We start from the raw sequence: 18,769 nt of genomic DNA, 5'->3' as shown, positions 1-18,769 counted from the left end.
TGAGGGGGAGAGATACAAAGGGTCCAGAGGGGCACTTTTTTTCACAAACAGGGTGGTGAGTGTCAGCAAGGGGTTGCCATAGGTTGTGGGGGAGGCCAGAACAATATTGCATTGAGGAAGCATTTGGACAGGTACATGGATGGGATAAGTGTGGAGTGATGTGGACCAAACCCAGACAAATGGAAATGATTACTTGTGAAAACTGGGCAGTACGGACAAGTTGGACCAAATGGCCTGATTCCATGCTTCAGGACTGTCTGTGAAGAAAAAGACAGATAAATATTTCAAGTCCAGTGATCCTTCTTCAGAACCCAAGGAAGCACAATTCAGGGTTGAAACAATTCAATCAGCTGCCTCTGCCACTTCTCTCTCTTCTTCTTTCCTACCGGACAAATTTCCACTAATACCTCCCCAAACCTGAGCCATCTTTCTTTAGTTTCTCTCCTGTCCCTTCATGCTGTCTCTGAGCTCATTTTATCCATGAGACCCACTTTCTGTTCCCTCAACTTTAGTCTCAATGACGTGATGACCATCCACTTCATTCCTGCTCCCCATGTTCGCTGATCTTGTTCATGGTTCTCTTTCTTTAATATTGACCCCCTTCCCCAAGAGTCTGTATTCTCATCATTTGTTTCCCGTTCAAAAAAAACCAACCCATAATCCCTTCACCCTTGCAAAATATTATTCCTCTGCAACCTCACTTTCATCTCCAAAATCCTTGGATATGTTGTTGCCTCCTAAAATGAATGGGACACAGGGCCAGGTCAGTGGTAGGAAGTCAGGAAGGTGCAGCCCCACGCGAGGGTGGGAGGCCAACAGAGACGGTTAATGATGAGAGGGACTACGCCCTAAGTCACCTGGTGACCATCAATCTCTGAGTCAGTCACTCTCCAAGCACAGGTTATGTTTCAAGCACAGATTTAATCCCTGAGCTGTCCTTCCTGTGTGTCTCTCATGCCCACATCCAGCCAGTGTCCTCTGTCCCCTCTGCCCTTTCATCCTGTATGCCTCCATCCGGCAGCGTCTCTCTCTCTCTCTCCTCTGCCCCTCACCATTATATAGTTCCCTCTCTGCTGTGTCCCTCTGTCATACTGATTCTACCACTACACATAATCGCGATCTTGGATGCTTCAGATCATCCTATTCTTATCTGCTGTCAAACACATCTCACCCTGCATTTCCCACACTGACGTTGTCAGTTTGAAAGCCTCTGCGGATAAAAATAGTATTCCCACCCTCGAAATCTCTGTCAAACATTTACCAGGGGAACTGAGACAGCAGCTGCAATAAGTGAGGTTTTATTCAGATTGGACATTGACAAGTTTAAATCCCCACCTGATCTGCTGCTCAAAGTCACCTCCATTTCCCCGGTCAGTTTCCCAAGTTTCAGGAAACTCATGTTGCTCCAGAAATATTTGGATTGACTGTGAGAGACGTCAATCAGAGAGCCCACCCACTCTGCTCATTGTCTCCTCTTCCTCTTCCAGAGCTGGTTCACTTCCTATAGGGACTGAAAACCAAGTGAGGAGATGGTGAGTGAAGGAGCAGCTTTTATACAAATTGTATCCCATAATATCCACACCAATCTTCAGGCAGTCTGACTATCCTGTGGGTAATCAGGGGTGGAAATGTCCCTTATGGTGTGTGAGAAGATCCAGCTGAGAGAGCTGTTTACTCGGTGCTTTGTGCTGAACTGTGTGACTGGAGCTGTATGTTGGATATTGAGTGTGTTTATTGGAAGCATTTCCCTCTGATTTCCAGGCTGAGTTTTGTTGATGGCTCATTCCTAAATCTGAGGAGGTGAGATGTTATTGTCTGGGAAATGCAGAGTATCTGAGTATTCTTACTGATTTCCTTTTGTTGAGTTGTGTGTTTGTGTGTGTGTTGGGAACTGGTTATTATCCCGTGGACAGTGACTGGTCAGTTCTCTTTGTGTATTGGGAGCTGAATGTTACCTGTCTTTGCAATCCCTCCAAGATCTCTCACCACACTATCTCCACAGAAGTGAAAATTACACTAACTTGTATACAGAGCCTTTTATGACCGCCAGACAACATCAAGGTCATTTCAGCCTTTGGAAGTGGTTTTGAAACATGGTCACAGCAAGCTCCCACAAAACCCTGCCACTTGTGACACCTGAAGATGGGGAATCTGTCAAGGAACCTCATGCCCCTTTGTTGCACCATTCTTCCACATGCCTGCAACTTGTCTGCAATCACTCAATGATCTCAGCCATCTGACTAGATCCTGGTCATCTTTTCTTTCTTCGTCTCTGTCCTCTGCTTTATCTGCAAGACAGCATTGTGAGCATGATCAAATAGAATCATAGAATCACAGAGATGTACAGCATGGAAACAGGCCCTTCGGCCCAACTCGTCCATACAGACCAGATATCCCAACCCAATTTACTCCAACCTGCCAGCACTCGGCCCATATCCTTCCTAACCCTCCCTATTCATAGATTAGATTAGATTAGATTTACAGATTAGATTTACAGTGTGGAAACAGGCCCTTCAGCCCAACAAGTCCACACTGACCCGCCGAAGCGCAACCCACCCATACCCCTACATTTACCCCTTACTTAACACAATTTAGCATAGCCAATTCACCTGACCCGCACATCTTTGGACTGTGGGAGGAAACCGGAGCACCTGGAGGAAACCCACGCAGACACGGGGAGAACGTGCAAACTCCACACAGTCAGTCGCCTGAGTCGGGAATTGAACTCGGGTCTCAGGCGCTGTGAGACAACAGTGCTAACCACTGTGCCACTGTGCCGCCCACATATACCCATCCAAATGCCTTTTAGATGTTGCAATTGTACCAGCCTCCACCACTTTCTCTGGCAGCTCATTCCATACACCTACCACCTTCTGTGTGTAAAAGTTGCCCCTCAGGTCTCTTTTATATCTTTCCCCTCTCACCCTAAACCAATGCCCTCCAGTTTTGGACTCCCCGATGCCAGAGAAAAGATTTTGCCTATTTACCCTATCCATGCCCCTCATAATTTTGTAAACCTCTATAAGATCACCCCTCAGTCTCTGACGTTCCAGGAAAACAGCCCCAGCCTGTTCTGCCTCTCCCTATAGCTCAAATCCTCCAACCCTGGCCACATCCTTGTAAACCTTTTCTGAACACTTTCAAGTTTCACAACATTTTTCCGACAGGAAGAAGACCAGAATTGCATGCAATATTCCAACAGTGGCCTAACTAATGACCTGTACAGCCACAACATGACCTCCCGACTCCTGTACTCAATACTCTGACCAATAAAGGAAAACATAACAAACGCCTTCTTCAGTATCCTATGTACCTGCAACTCCACTTTCAAAGAGCAATGAACCTGCATTCCAAGGTCTCTTTGTTCAACAGCACTCCCTAGGCCTGCCCATTAAGTGTGTAAGTTCTGCTAAGATTTGCTTTCCCAAAATACAGCACCTCACCTTTATCTGAATTAAACTCCATCTGCCACCTCTAGCCCATTGGCCCATCTGGTCCAGATCCTGTTGTAATCTGAGGTAACCCTCTTCGCTGTCTACTACACCTCCATTTTTGGCATCATCTGCAAACTTACGAACTGTTACCCAGCACTGATGCTTGTGGCACTCCACTGGTCACAGGCCTCCAGTCTGAAAAACAACCGTCTACCACCACCCTCTGTCCTCTACCATTAAGCCAGTTCTGTATCCAAATGGCAAGTTCTCCCTGTACTCTGTGAGATCCAAGCTTGCTAATCAGTCTCCCATGGAGAACCTTGTCGAATGCCTTACTGAAGTCCATCTCTTTGTTACTCAATACTCTGACCAATAAAGGAAAACATAACAAACGCCTTCTGCACTATCCTATGTTACTCATCAATCCTCTTTGTTACTTCCTCAAAAACCTCAATCAAGTTTGTGAGACATGATTTCCACGCACAAAGCCATATTTAATTATCCCGAATCAGTCCTTACTTTCCAAATACATGCACATCCTGTCCCTCAGGATTCCCTCCAACAACTTGCCCACCACCGACATCAGGCTCACTGGTCTATAGTTCCCTGGCTTGTTCTTACTGCCCTTCTGAAACAGTGGCACCATGTTAGCCAACCTCCGGTCCTCCAACACCTCACCTGTGACTATCGATGATACAAATGAGAAACATGAGAATGACGAGAACGAGGGTAGGCCCGATCAAGGACAGTAGTGGGAGATTGTGTATTGAGTCGGAAGAGATAGGAGAGGTCTTGAATGAGTACTTTTCTTCAGTATTTACGAACGAGAGGGATCGTATTGTTGAAGAGGAGAGTGTGAAACGGACTGGTAAGCTAGAAGAGATACTTGTTAGGAAGAAAGATGTGTTGGACATTTTGAACAACTTGAGGATAGACAAGTCCCCCGGGCCTGACGGGATATATCCTAGGATTATGTGGAAAGCAAAAGAGGAAATTGCAGTACCGTTGGCAATGATCTTTTCGTCTTCACTGTCAACGGGGGTGGTACCAGGGGACTGGAGAGTAGCAAATGTTGTGCCCTTGTTCAAAAAAGGTAATAGGGATAACCCCGGGAATTACAGGCCAGTTAGTCTTACTTCTGTGGTAGGCAAAGTAATGGAAAGGGTACTGAGGGATAGGATTTATGAGTATCTGGAAAGACACTGCTTGATTAGGGACAGCCAGCACGGATTTGTGAAGGGTAGGTCTTGCCTTACAAGTCTTATTGAATTCTTTGAGGAGGTGACCAAGCATGTGGATGAGGGTAGAGCAGTGGATGTAGTGTACATGGATTTTAGTAAGGCATTTGATAAGGTTTCCCATGGTAGGCTTATGCGGAAAGTCAGGAGGCATGGGATAGAGGGAAACTTGGCCAATTGGATTGAAAACTGGCTAACCAGTCGAAGCCAGAGAGTGGTGGTAGATGGTAAATATTCAGCCTGGAGCCCAGTTACAAGTGGAGTTCCGCAGGGATCAGTTCTGGGTCCTCTGCTGTTTGTAATTTTTATTAATGACTTGGATGAGGGAGTCAAAGGGTGGGTCAGTAAATTTGCAGATGACACGAAAATTGGTGGAGTTGTGGACAGTGAGGAGGGCTGTTGTCGTTTGCAAAGGGACTTAGATATGATGCAGAGCTGGGCTGAGGAGTGGCAGATGGAGTTCAACCCTGCCAAGTGTGAGGTTGTCCATTTTGGAAGAACAAATAAGAATGCGGAATACAGGGTTAACAGTAGAGTTCTTAGTCAGGTGGAGGAACAGAGGGATCTTGGGGTCTATGTACATAGATCTATGAAAGTTGCCACTCAGGTGGATAGAGCTTGTAAGAAGGCCTATGGTGTGTTAGCATTCATTAGCAGAGGGATTGAATTCAAGAGTCGTGAAGTGATGTTGCAGCTGTACAGGACTTTGGTTAGGCCACATTTGGAGTACTGTGTGCAGTTCTGGTCGCCTCACTTTAGGAAAGATGTGGAAGCTTTGGAGAGGGTGCAGAGAAGATTTACCAGGATGTTGCCTGGAATGGAGAATAGGACGTACGAGGGCAGGTTGAGAGTTCTCGGCCTTTTCTCGTTGGAACGGCGAAGGATGAGCAGTGACTTGATAGAGGTTTATAAGATGATCAGAGGAATAGGTAGAGTAGACAGTCAGAAACTTTTTCCCCGGGTACAACAGAGTATTACAAGGGGACATCAATTTAAGGTGAAGGGTGAAAGGTATAGGGGAGATGTCAGGGGTGGGTTCTTTACCCAGAGAGTGGTGGGGGCATGGAATGCGCTGCCCGTGGGAGTGGCAGAGGCAGAATCATTGACGACCTTTAAGCGGCAATTGGATAGGTACATGGATGGGTGCTTAATCTAGGATAGATGTTCGGCACAACATCGTGGGCCGAAGGGCCTGTTCTGTGCTGTATTGTTCTATGTTCTATGTTCTATAAATATCTCAGCAAGAGACGCAAGAGTTCAAGGGTACACCTGATCTGGTCCTTGGAATTTATCCACTTTTATGCATTTCAAGACATCCAGCATTTCCTCCTCTGTAATATGGACATTTTGCAAGATGTCATCATGTATTTCCCTGCAGTCTATATCTTCCATATCCTTTTCCATACTGATGCAAAATACTCATTTAGTACCTCCCTGTTTTCTGCGGCTCCACACAAAGGCTGCCTTGCTGATCTTTGAGGGGCCCTATTCTCTTCCCTAGTTACCCTTTTGTCCTTAATGAATTTGTAAAACTCTTTGGATTCTTCTTAATTCTACTTGCCAAAGCTATCTCATGTCACCTTTTTTCCCTCCTGATTTCCCTCTTAAGTATACTCCGACTTTCTTTATACTTTTCTAAGGATTCACTCGATCTACCCTGTCCAAACCTTAAATATGCTTCCTTCTTTTTCCTAACCAAACCCTCAAATTCTTGAGTGATCCAGCATTCCCTATGCCTACCAGCCTTTCCTTTCATCCTAACAGGAATGTACTGTCTCTGGATTCTCGTTATCTCATTTCTGAAGGCTTCCCATTTTCCAGCCGTCCCTTTACTTGCGAACATCTGCCCCCAATCAGCTTTTGAAAGTTACACATACTGAATCTGAAAATTGTCTTGTGCACACCTTACAAATTCCTCTCCATCTAAATCCTTTACACTATGGCAGTCCCAGTCTATGTTTGGAAAGTTAAAATCCCCTATCATAAACACCCTGTTTTTCTTACAGATAGCTGAGATCTCCTTACAGGTTTGTTTCTCAATTTCCCTCTGACTATTAAGGGGTCTATAACACAATCCCAATAAGGTTATCATCCCTTTCTTATTTCTCAGTTCCACCCAAATAGTTTCCCTGGAGGTATTTCCGGGAATATCCTCCCTCAGCACAGCTGTAATGCTATGCCTTATCAAAAATGCCAACCCCCCACCCCCCCTCCTCTCTTGCCTCCCTTTCTATCCTTCCTGTAGCATTTGTATCCTGGAACATTAAGCTACTCGTCCTGCCCATCCCTGAGCCATGTTTCTGTAATTGCTATGATATCCCAGTCCCATGTTCCTAACCATGCCCTGAGTTCCCTGTTCGGCCCCTTGCATTGAAATAAATGCAGTTTAATTTGTTAGTCCTACCTTGTCTCTGCCTACCCTGACTGTTTGACTTGCTTCTGTTCTCAACTGTATCAGTCTCAGGTTGCTCAGCCATGCATTCATCTGCTGTATTCTCCTATTCATGCCCTCACTAGCTCGTAGCACTGGGAGTCATCCAGATATTACTCTCTCAAGGATCACCTTTTAAAATTTCTGCCTAGCTCTCTGTAATCTCCCTTCAGAATCGCACCCTTTTCCCTTCCTATGTCATTGGTTCCAATGTGGACAGTGACCTCTTGCTGGCCCCTCACCCCTTTGAGAACATTCTGCACTCTCTCTGTGATATCCTTGATCCTGGCCCCAAGGAAGCAACACACTATTCTGCTTTTTCGCTGCTGGCCACAGAAACGTCTGTCTGGACCTCGAACTGGAGAATCTCCTAACACAATTGATCTCTTGGACGTACTCCTCGTTGCATTAGAGTCTCCATACCAGACACTTGGCTGTTTGTGCTATGTTCCCATGAGAATCCATCACCCCCTACATTTTCCAAAACAGCATACTTGTTTGAAATGGGTATAGCCACAAAAGACTCCTGCACTAGTTTCCTACCTCTCTTACCTTTCCTGTAGTTAGCCCATCCTTGTGACTGTATCTGAGATTTTTACCACCTTCCTATAACTGCTATCCATCATGTACTGTTGCTGTTGCAAATTCCTCATCGCTTCTAACTGTCTCTCCAGTCAATCCATTCGATCTGATAAGATTCGCAGCCAGCAGCATTTATAACAGACATAATCCGCAGTAACTGTTAAACTCTCTTTAAACTCCCACATCTGACAAGAGGTACATATCACTCTATTAAAGGCCATTTTTGCTCCTTCACAATCTACAAACCCAGAAAATAACACCGTCTTATTCCTCTATAAATACTGTGCCATGTTAAATTAATAGTTATGGCTTATATTTAAAGTTTAATCAAGAGACATATCTCCAAAAAATATAATCAGGAACGAACCTACTCTACTCCCTACTGCAGATTCTCTGTAGGCCATTCGGTGCTGTGGACTTCGCCCAATAGTTCCTCCAAGATCATTTGTGAATTTTACTGTTCGATAATTTTCCCAGATGCACTCCGATGTTCAGCGATACACGAATTCAAACAGCAAAGGCAGTAACTGTGCAGGTTCTCTCGCTCTCTGTCTCTCTCTTTCTCTCTCTCTCTCTCTATCTCTCTCTTGCAATGACCTCACCATGTGCGTCCTTTGTCTGTTCTCCCTTTCTATACTGCTGCTGTTTTAACTTTTTTTACCAAAGTTCCAAAACAATGCAACAGCATATAAACAGTAATTGCTGCTCCTGGAATTTGAGGAAATCACCTCTAGCACATAAAATACTTCAAAAAAGGAGCAGCTATTACAGCCAGAAATTTTTCCCATCCTTCAAATAATCTGTATTGCCTGATTTTGGCCAGGACAAATATATCCCTTCACATACTGTTCAATATTTCATTTTAACCACCCAGCAAGTCATCGAGTTAAAGAGATATATAGCACAAAAACAGACCATTTAGTCCAACACGTCCATGCCAACCAGGTATCCTATCCTAATCTAGTCCCATTTGCCGACACTTGGCCCATATCCGTTCAACCCTTCCTATTCATGCTCCCACCCAGATGCCTTTTAAATGTTGTAATTGTACAAACCTCCACCACTACCTCTGCAGCTCATTCCATACAAGCATCACCCTCTGTGTGAAAAAGTTGCCCTTGGGTCCTTTTTAAATTATTGCCCCCTCACCCTAAACCTATGCCCTCCAGTTTGGGACTCCCCCACCCCAGGGAAAAGACCTTGTCTATTTATCCTATCCATGGGTCTCATGACTTTATAAATCTTTATAAGCTCACTTCTCAGCCTCCGACGCTCCTAGGAAAACAGCCCAACCTATTCAGTCTTTCCTCACAGCTCAAACCCTCCAAGCCTGGCAAAATCCTTGTTCTTCTTTTCTGAACCCTTTTCAGTTCACAACATCCTTCCGACAGTGGGAGACCAGAAAGTGAATGGAATATTTTATGCTCTCAGATGTTGTGGGCCTTCCTGGCTAGGCCAACATTTGTTGCCTATCCCTAGTTACCCTTGACAAAGTGGGGGTGAACGACGTTCTTGGACTGCTGCAATCACAGCATTATAGTATACTTGAGGTCTCCTGCATAGAAAAAGGCTGTTTGGCTTATTGAGTCTACGCTGGTCAAAAACAGCATCAAACTATTTAATCCCATTTTCCAGTACTTCACCATAGCCTTGGCATGGCAAGTATGCATCTAAATACTTCTGAAATGTTGTGAGAGTTTCTTCACCTACCACCCTAACAGACAGGGAGTTCCACATTCACACCACGCTCTAACTGAGAAACAATTCTCCAATGTCAGATTTAAACCTTCTTCTTACTTTAACGCTATGCTATCTGGACATTGATCCCTCCACCAATGAGAAAAGCAGCTTCCTGTCAACCTTGTTTCTAACTCTCTTAATTTTGTACTTCTCAATCATGTGCCTCTTCAGTCTTATTTGCCCCAAGAGAAAACCCAACCTCTCTTCATAATTAAAATTCTCCAGCTCAGGCCCCTTCCTAGTAAATCTCTGCACCCTCTACAGTGCAATCACCTCCCTCCTATAGTATGGATTCCAGAACTGCTGACAATACTCTCACTGTGGCCTAATCAAGGCTTATACCATTCCAACATCACCTCCCAGTTCTTAAAAATTATGACTCAGCTAATGAAGGCAAGTATCCCGTCTGCCTTCTTAACCAATTTGTATATCTGTCCCACTATCTTAAGGAAGCAGTGGACATGCACAATTAAGTCCCTCTGATCCCAGGTGTTTCCTAGGGCCCTCCAGTTCAGTATGTGTGGATTTGTTTAGTTTGTCCCACTCAAGTGGATCACCTCAGTTATCCAATGAATTCCCATTGCCATTTATCTGCTCACCGAGCCAGCTTGTTTATCTCCTCCTGTAATCTAAGCTATCCCCTCACTCTTTACCATCCCACCAATTTTCATATCATCCACAAACTTATTGATCAGCCCTCCTACACTCAAATGTAATGTAGGTCCGTCTTCTGTACGAAGACCGACAATGCATCATAGGGAAGAAATTCTGGGATTTTCAACCCAGTGCTTACTGAAGAAATGGCAATATGTTTTCAATTCAGAATGGTGAGGAACCTACAGGTTATAGTGTTCTCATGTTTCTGCTAACCTTGTTCTTCAAGAAGGGTTTGAACAGTACCATCTAAGGATCTATAATGAATACCTGCAGTGCATCTTGTAGCTAGTGCATAGTGCTGTTACTGAGCGTCAGTGGTGGAGGAAGTGAAAACATCTGGATGTGGTACTCATCAAATGGGCTGCTTTGCCCTGGATGGCATTAAGCTGTTGAACTGTAATCAAGGGTGTGGTGACATCACCTTAAAGTTTGGAGTTCTGCAAATTAGTCGAGCATTGGTGATGGAGAGCTTGGTCATTTTGCTAATCAAACAGGCTGCTTTGTCCTGGATAATAACAAGCTTGAGTGCAATTGCAGCTGCACTTATCCTGGTGAGTGGGGAGTATTCCATTACAGCTGAAAAATGTGTTGCTGGAAAAGCGCAGCAGGTCAGGAAGCATCCAAGGAGCAGGAAAATCGATGGTTCAGGGGCATAAGCCCGAAACGTCGATTCTCCTGCTCCTTGGATGCTGTCTGACCTGCTGAACTTTTCCAGCAACTCATTTTTCATCTCTGATCTCCAGCATCTGCAATCCTCACTTTGGGGTATCAGGAAGTGATTACTCACTACAGCATTTTGAGCGTTTGCCTAGCTCTTGTATCCACTGTGTTAAATAGGGTGGCACAGTTGCTCAGTGGTTAGCACTGTAGCCTCCCACTACCAGGGACCTGGGTTCAATCCCACCCTGGGGCAACTGACTTTGTGGAGATTGCATGTTCTCCCAGTGGCTGTGTGGGTTTCCTGTGGGCGCTTGGTTTTCTCTCACAGTCCAAAGATGTGCACGTTAGGTGAATTGATCATAATATATTTCCCATAGTGTCTAGGGATGTGCAGGCTAGTTGGATTAACCATCGGAAATACAGGGTTAGAGTAGGGGAGTGGGTGAATGTGGCAAGTTGTTTGATGGGTTTGTATAGATTTGATGGGCTGAAAGGCATGCTTACATACTGTTGGGATTCTATGATTCTGGTTCAGTTTCTAGTCAATGGTAATTCTAAGTATGTTGATGGGAGATTCAGTGATGATAACGCCATTGAATGTCAAGGGTCAGTGTCACATTGTCTCTTAGTGGTGAACGTGTAGCATTTTGCGGCGCGATAGTTATTTGTTATGTGTCAGCCCAAGCCTGGATATGATCCAGTTCTTGTTGCACTTGAGCATGGATTGTTTCAGTATCTGAAGAGTTGAGAATGGTGTTGAATGTTGTACAATTGTTCGAGAATGACTCCACTTCTGACCTTATGATGGTGGGAAGGTCAGTGATGAAACAGCTGACAGTGGGTTGCTTGAGGCCACTACCCAGAGGAACTCCTGGAGCTGAGGTGACTGACCTCCAACAATTACAAACATCTTTCCATGTACCAAGTATCAATTTAACCAGCAGCGAGTTTTCCCCTTGATTCTGACGGACCTTAGGGTCCATCTACAAACTTATTTTCTTTTATGTGTGAGCCAAGTCCTGCATGCTCTTTAAATAAAGCAATAGGAAAAAATATCTAATCTTACACTTTTAGTTTTATTCTAGCAGTGAGTGGATAAAGTATACGGAGCTCTGGGTCTAAACCTTTCTGTCCCTGACAAACTACTCAGTCTGTCAGTTCAGAAAGAACAAAAGACGTATATCTGTCCCTGACACAGTCTTTTATACCATACAAAACATCATACCATCACTCAAGTGAAACTGTCTTCTAATTGGCTGTTGCTCCGACTCCATTCCCCCCTTCCTCACATTTCTGGCTGTCCGATCTCACGTGACCTTCCCTTTTCGGAGACAAAGGACCACCATGCGGCCTCCTTTCGAGCGCGAAACGGCAGTCTCGCCCACTTCCGGGGCGCGAAACGGCCGATCACATGACCTCCCGGAGCGCAAAACAGGGAGACCACATGACCGCGCCCGCGTCCCGGAGCATCACGTGATCATCCTCTGCGCGCGCATCAGAGGACCACGTGACCTCCGAGTGCCAAGGACACGCGCCCCAGGCCCGACAATTTAGTTTTCCAGGTAAGTTAATTTTTTTTATATATATATTTACAATTCCTATTGAGTTCTAGTTTTAAGTATACTTAATGATGCCACATTTTGTCAAATGCAGCCTTGATGTTCAGGACTCTCACTCTCACCTCATCTCTGGAATTCAGATCTTTTATCCATGTTTGCACCAAGGCTGTAATGAGGTCAGGATTGAGTCACTCTGGCTGATCCCAAACTAGGGATCACTGAGAAGACCATTGCTGAGCAGATGCTGCTTGATAACACTGTTGATGACACCTTCCATCACTTTCCTGATGATCGAGAGGAGACTGAAAAAGTGATAATTTTTTGGGTTGGATTTGGCCTGTTTGTTGTACACAGGATATACCTTTGCACCGTTTAACATTGTTGGGTCGATGTCAGTGTTGTTGAGATGCTAGTGTTATAGCTGTATTGGAACAGCTTGGCTAAGGGCATAACAAGTGTTCACTACTATTACTGGAAAAATGTCAAGTCTGTAGCTTTTACAGAATCCAATGTCTCCAACTGTGTTTTGATATCATATGGAGTGAATCAAGTTGGCTGAAGACTGTTATCTATGGTTTTGGAGCAGCCTACTGGAGCAGGCTGAAATGGACAATCCACTTGGCCCGTCTGACTGAAGATTGTTGCAAATTCTTCAGCCTTATCGTTTGCATTGATATATTGGGCTCCCTTGTCTTTGGGAATGGGGAGAGTTTTGGAGTCCTCCTCCAGTGAGTTGCTTAATTGTCTATCAGCATTCACGACTGGATATGGCACATTCACTGGATTGAGGTGCATTGATCATATCCGTTGATTGCTTACATGTCACTTGCTAATTATGCTGTTTGGCGCATTAGTAGTCCTGCTTGAGAGCTTTAAGATGTTGACAGATAATGTGCAGGTCTGCCTGCTACTGGCATGCCGACCTGCATGCTTCATTGAACCAGGGTTGGTCCCCTAGCTTGATTGTAATAGCAGATTGGGAGCGATGAGAGGCCATGAGGTTGTGGGCAGTGTTGGAGCATGGTTCTGCTGCTGCTCATGGCTGACAGTGCCTCTTGGATTCCCAGTTTCTAAGTTGTTAGATCTGTTTGAAGTCTGTCCCAATTAGCATGGTGATAGGTGGAGGTGGAGGACTGTACGGTAGTCACGCTTACTGCTTCTGTCATTGACAGATGCATCTTCAGCAGGCAGGTTGGTGACGTTGAGATCAGGTATGTTTTTCCCTCTTGTTGGTTTCTTCACCCGATTAGATTAGATTAGATTCCCTACAGAGTGGAAACAGGCCCTTTGGCCCAACCAGTCCACACCGATCCTCCGAAGAGTAACCCACACAGACCGACTTCCCCTCTGACGCCTAACAATATGGGCAATTTAGCATGGCCAATTCACCTGACCTGTACATCCTTGCACTATACTGCATTGTCTGGCACCTTCATCCTTTCGACTCGACGACTCGATCTGTAGTGCTGCTGTTGAGTCACCCTTAGTGATGGATACTGAAATCACACACCCAGAGTACAATCTGTGCCTTTGTCACCCTTAATGCTCCCCCCAAGTGTTGTCCAATGTGATTCTTCAGTTGAAAGAGGATGGTCTGTGATAATCTGCAAGAGATTTTCTTGCCCATCTTTGATGGCATGCCATGGTATTTCAGGTTGAGGACTCCCAGGGCAGTTCCCACCTGACAGGATATCAACTGTTCTACTACCTTTGTTGGGCCTGTCCTGCCGATGGGACAGGAAGTATGTGCAGATGGTGCAGATGTTGTCTGCAACATTACCTGTAAGGTATGATTCCATGTGTATGACTGTGAGGCTGTTGCATGATTAATCTGTGAGGCAGTTCTCCCAATTTTGGCACTAGCACCCGTAAAGACAACTTTGCAGAATGAATAGTGCTGAGTTTGTTGTTGTCATTTCCGGTGCGGAAGTTGATACCAAGTCTATCCAGTTAATTCCTTTTTTCCTTTCTAGGGGTTGATATGGATGACTTGCTGAAACATTTCAAAGGGTCAGTAACATTCACCCACATTGCTATGTGTCTGGAGGTACTTATCGGACAGAAAATGGAAGAACAATAGTTTGCTTCCTGAAAGGACATGAGTAAATCATATCGGTTTTATGCAGAGAAATGTATAATGCCCTGCTTTGTCGTGTTTCCTGATCAATTAGCTGTCTGTGGAACTAGAAATAGATCTATAGACTGAGTTTTGCTAATGGAGACCGCAACAGTTCAAGAAGATGGCTCAGCACTACCTTCTCAAGGATATTTGGGGATAGACAACAAATACTGGACTTGCCAGTGATCCCCAGGGTCCCATGAAAATATAAATTATAAAAAAAACTGAGAAACTCTATGTCTCTCAAAATGAGCAGTTTGAGGAAATCATGTTTCCTTTTCCTGTTTTCCAGAAGGATTTGCCTTACGCTACATCAGGGAGTCCAGAGAGGATCAATACGGAGATAGATTCTGACGACCAAACAAGGAACCACTGCACAATTGTCAGAAGCCATCCAGCCTTGCACCGTGAAACTATTATCTGGAAATCAACTAGATTAAGGGAGCTTTGAAACATCATCAGATCTGAAACTGGTCAGTGGTGTGGAGCCTTCCATCGGAACCAACCTTTCTGAAGGTTCGGCTGTGGGTGATCGGTCAAGCTGAGGTTGTGAAGATGTGTGAGGGACTCTAAATATGTTGAGAGCTACAAGAATCACTGACTCATTCCTCCAGGACAGAGGCTGTTCTAATGTGAGGTGAATGAAGAGGTCTCCACAGGCTGAGAAAATCTCCTCATATACAAAGAGAGCAACATGCAAGAGAAATCATTCAAGTGTGACATGTGTGACCAAGCTTTCAGACTGTCATCAGCACTTGTGACTCATCGACACATTCACAATGAGAAGAAGCTGTTCAAATGTGACCTGATCACTCAACAATCTGTTCACACGAGGAAGAAATCATTCATATGTGAGGTGTGTAACAAATCATTCTCACGGTCATCAGATCTTTGCACACACCAGCGCACTCACACAGGGGAGAAACCCTTCATGTGCAATGTGTGTGATAAATTGTTCTCACGATCATCTACGCTCCATGCTCACTACCGGATCCACACTGGGAAAAAGCCATACATGTGTGAGACATGTGATAAATCATTCTCCCAGTTAGGGAATCTCCACAGACACAGACGCACTCACACAGGGGAGAAACCGTACAAGTGCGAGGAGTGTGACAAAGCATTCTCTGACCCATCTGCCTTGCTGCTCCATCGGAGAACACACACTGGGGAGAAACCCTACACATGTGACGTGTGCAGCAAATCCTTCTCACAGTTAGCGACCCTCCGCAGGCACCAACGTATGCACACGGGGGAGAAAGCGTTCACATGCGAGGTGTGTGACAAACCATTCTCTGACTCATCAAGACTCCTGCTCCATCAGAGAATTCACACAGAGGAGAAACCATACATGTGTGAGGTGTGTGACAAATCATTCCGTCAGTTAGCACACCTCCGCAGGCACCAACACACTCATACGGGAAAAAGGCATTACATGTGACTTATAGGGTATATCATTTTTAGTCTCACCACCAACATGAACAGGTGATTTTTCTCTGATTGGTTACCTCCATACATTTTCCACATGATGATTTTCAGGTTGAACCAGACATCGCCTCTGTGTATTTTGAACATTGGTGTTTCAGGGTAAAGTGAGCCAGTTCTCAGTACTGGGTGTGGGGTAAAGTGGGATCCTGTTTTAGCTGACGATGTGAATTATATACGGAACCTCATCGGGTGTCAAGTGTTTGACGAATACCATGGGGAATGTTTGTACTCACCTGTCTGAGCAGACTACTATCTTGAATATGTGAGTGGGAGTGAGTCTGTACAGACCTGAGTTCCCTCAGCCTACGATATCTCAATGAATTACTGGTGAGATATGATCATGTTGCACTCTGTCAACATTTATGGCATGTTCTGGGAACAATCTTGAGTCATTTTCAAATAGTCATAGAGATGAACAGGATGAAATAGACACTTTGGTCCAACTCGTCTATGCCAACCAGATAACCTAAATTGAACTCGTCTCATTTGGCTGCACTTGGTCCATATCTCTGCAAACCCTTCCTATTCATTTACCTATCCTTATGACATTTACATGTCATTCTACCATCCTCCACCACTTCCTCTGAAAGCTCATTCCATACATGCGCTACCTTTGATTGAAAACGTTGCCCCTGAGGTCCTTTCTAAATCTTTCTTCTCAACCGCAATGAGAGTTTTATATAAGCTGAATTATTGTGTTGATGTTTATCTGCTGATTCATCAATCTTCTGTGTAGATTTATTCAATAAATTGAACCCAACCAAACTGACCCAAACTATTGCTGATTTGTCAGCACTGTGTGTTCCTTATTCACTGAAACTCTCAGGATACTACAGTAAGTGTATCACTTTTTGTAATGCAGAATACATGGCAGCTCGCACACTGTAGCCTCTCCTCCTCCCAAGCTGTGGACAGTAATGTGTTCATTTTTTCTGGTGTCGATGTTCAGATCTGCCTTAGCCAGAACATTAGATATAACTAACAAGGTCCTCTATGACAGTGTCATGAGAGCTTTTACATTCACTTGAGAGCACAGATAGCCTTAACCAAGTTGATACCTATGAGACTGCAGCACTCTTTCAGCACTGCATTGGAAGTGTTAACTCTGGCATTGATTATCTGGAGTGACACTTGAACCCACAGCTTCTTCACTGAGAGACAAGAAAGCTAACTGAGCTATAGCTGATGCTGAACTCTTAATATTTCTGTTTTATTAGATTCAGTCTTGGGGGTTTCAGTCCCAAGGCTGTGGAAGAAATGTTTCTCCCCACTATAAACTGGCAACTGCAAGCTGATTTTGGTTTAATATGGTAACTATTTAGTCCTAAAGATACCTCTAAGCCGTCCATCCATTCCAGGAGATCTCTGCTCAAGAAAATAAGATTGAAACAATTCCATTAGCTGTCTCTGCCAGTTCCTTCCCTTTCACTATCCTGCCTGGACAAGCTTCTATTCTTGCTCCGAAGCTTTCACCCTGAACTCACAGCTTTGTCCAGTTTCTCTCAGAACTGAAAACCAAGTGAGGAGATGGTGAGTGAAGGAGCAGCTTTTATGCAAATTGTTTCCCATAATATCCGCATCAATCTTTAGGCCGTCTGACTAACCTGTGGGCAATCAGGGGTGGAAATGTCACTTCTGGTGTGTGAGAAGAGCCAGGTAAGAGAGCTGTTTACTCGGTACTTTGTGCTGAACTGTTTGACTGGAGCTGTGTGTCGGATATTGAGTGTGCTTATTTCCTTTTGTTTAAGGTATTTCCCTTCTGAATTACAGACAGTTCTGCTGAGGGCTCATTTCTGAATATCAAAAGGAGAGGTGTAAGTGTGTGTGTGTGTTTGGTTACTTATTATCTCTGGGCTGTGAATTGTCACTTCTCCCTGTGCATTGGGATTTAGTTGTTACCTGTCTTTTCAATTCTCTGCAAAGTCTCTGACCTTACTCTTTCAGTGACCTCCTTAGACAACAGGAAGAGCAAAGTCTTGTTTTTATAGAGCCTTTCATGACCGACAGATATCCCAAAGTGCTTTACAATCAATGAAGTACTCATCCCCAATGAAATGTCATCACTGTTTTCATGTAGGAAACATGGCAATATACACACAGCAATATCCTATAACTAGCAAGTTGATAGTAGCCAACTGACTTTATTTTTGTTGGTGTCTATGAAGGAATTCATGTTGGCCAGGAAAGCACAATAACTCACCTGGCCCTGTTGTGCCATGGGATCTTTTGCATGAAAGGAGGACAGTTGGAGGAAATTGGGTCCCTTTCTTGTTTTGCAGAAGGCTTGCACCATCCTACACCACAACTTCCAGAGAGGGTAGACACCACAGACAGATCCTGACCAAACCATCAGATCTGAAACACATCAAAGTGTAAAGTCTTCTCTAAGAACAAACCTTTCTGAAGAGTCTGGGTGAGGTTGGGAAGAAGTGTGACTGACTCCAAGTTGGGTAAGACCTTCAATCAGCTATTGAGCCTTATGAATCACTGACTCTTTCCTACATTCCTGCATTGCTCAAGTGTCATGTTATAGACATAGAGATGTACAGCATGGAAACAGACTCTTCGGCCCAACTCGTCCATGCTGACCAGATATCCCAATCCGATCTAGTCCCACCTGCCAGCACCCAGCCCATATCCCTCCAAACCCTTCCTATTCATGTGCCCATCCAATTGCCTTTTAAATGTTGCAATTGTACCAGCCTCCACCACTTCCTCTGGCAGCTCATTTCATACACAACACCCTTTGTATGAAAAGGTGCCCCTTAGGTCCCTTTTATATCTTTCACCTTTCACACTAAAGCTATGCCCTCTAGTTCTGGACTCCCCAACCCAGGGAAAAGACTTTGTCTATTTATCCT

The 18,769-nt window shown here is 44.6% G+C and overlaps 1 protein-coding gene across 2 annotated transcripts; it reads left to right on the top strand.

Annotated features, from left to right (window-relative positions):
- Positions 1-1,505: 1,505 nt before the first annotated feature.
- LOC132832678 (zinc finger protein 239-like) lies at positions 1,506-16,683 on the top strand. 2 transcript variants are annotated; one of them, XM_060850763.1, is made up of 2 exons: positions 1,506-1,532; positions 14,713-16,683. In XM_060850763.1, exon 2 carries the CDS (start codon positions 15,115-15,117, stop codon positions 15,859-15,861), a length of 747 nt encoding a protein of 248 aa, XP_060706746.1. In that variant the 5' UTR covers positions 1,506-1,532; positions 14,713-15,114; the 3' UTR covers positions 15,862-16,683. The 2 variants fall into 2 exon arrangements, with proteins under 2 accessions (XP_060706746.1, XP_060706747.1); XM_060850764.1 differs by lacking the exon at positions 1,506-1,532 and adding an exon at positions 14,291-14,311.
- Positions 16,684-18,769: the final 2,086 nt, after the last annotated feature.

This window comes from Hemiscyllium ocellatum, chromosome 35 (assembly GCF_020745735.1).
Source record: "Hemiscyllium ocellatum isolate sHemOce1 chromosome 35, sHemOce1.pat.X.cur, whole genome shotgun sequence".
Classification (NCBI taxonomy): Eukaryota; Metazoa; Chordata; class Chondrichthyes; order Orectolobiformes; family Hemiscylliidae; genus Hemiscyllium; species Hemiscyllium ocellatum.
The sequence above is the reverse complement of the archived record's forward strand: the minus strand, read 5'-3'. Positions and strand labels throughout refer to the sequence as shown.

Bases quoted from the DNA above. Each gene is read 5' to 3' on its own strand.
- LOC132832678 (XM_060850763.1), top strand. From the start codon at position 15,115: ATGCAAGAGAAATCATTCAAGTGTGACATGTGTGACCAAGCTTTCAGA.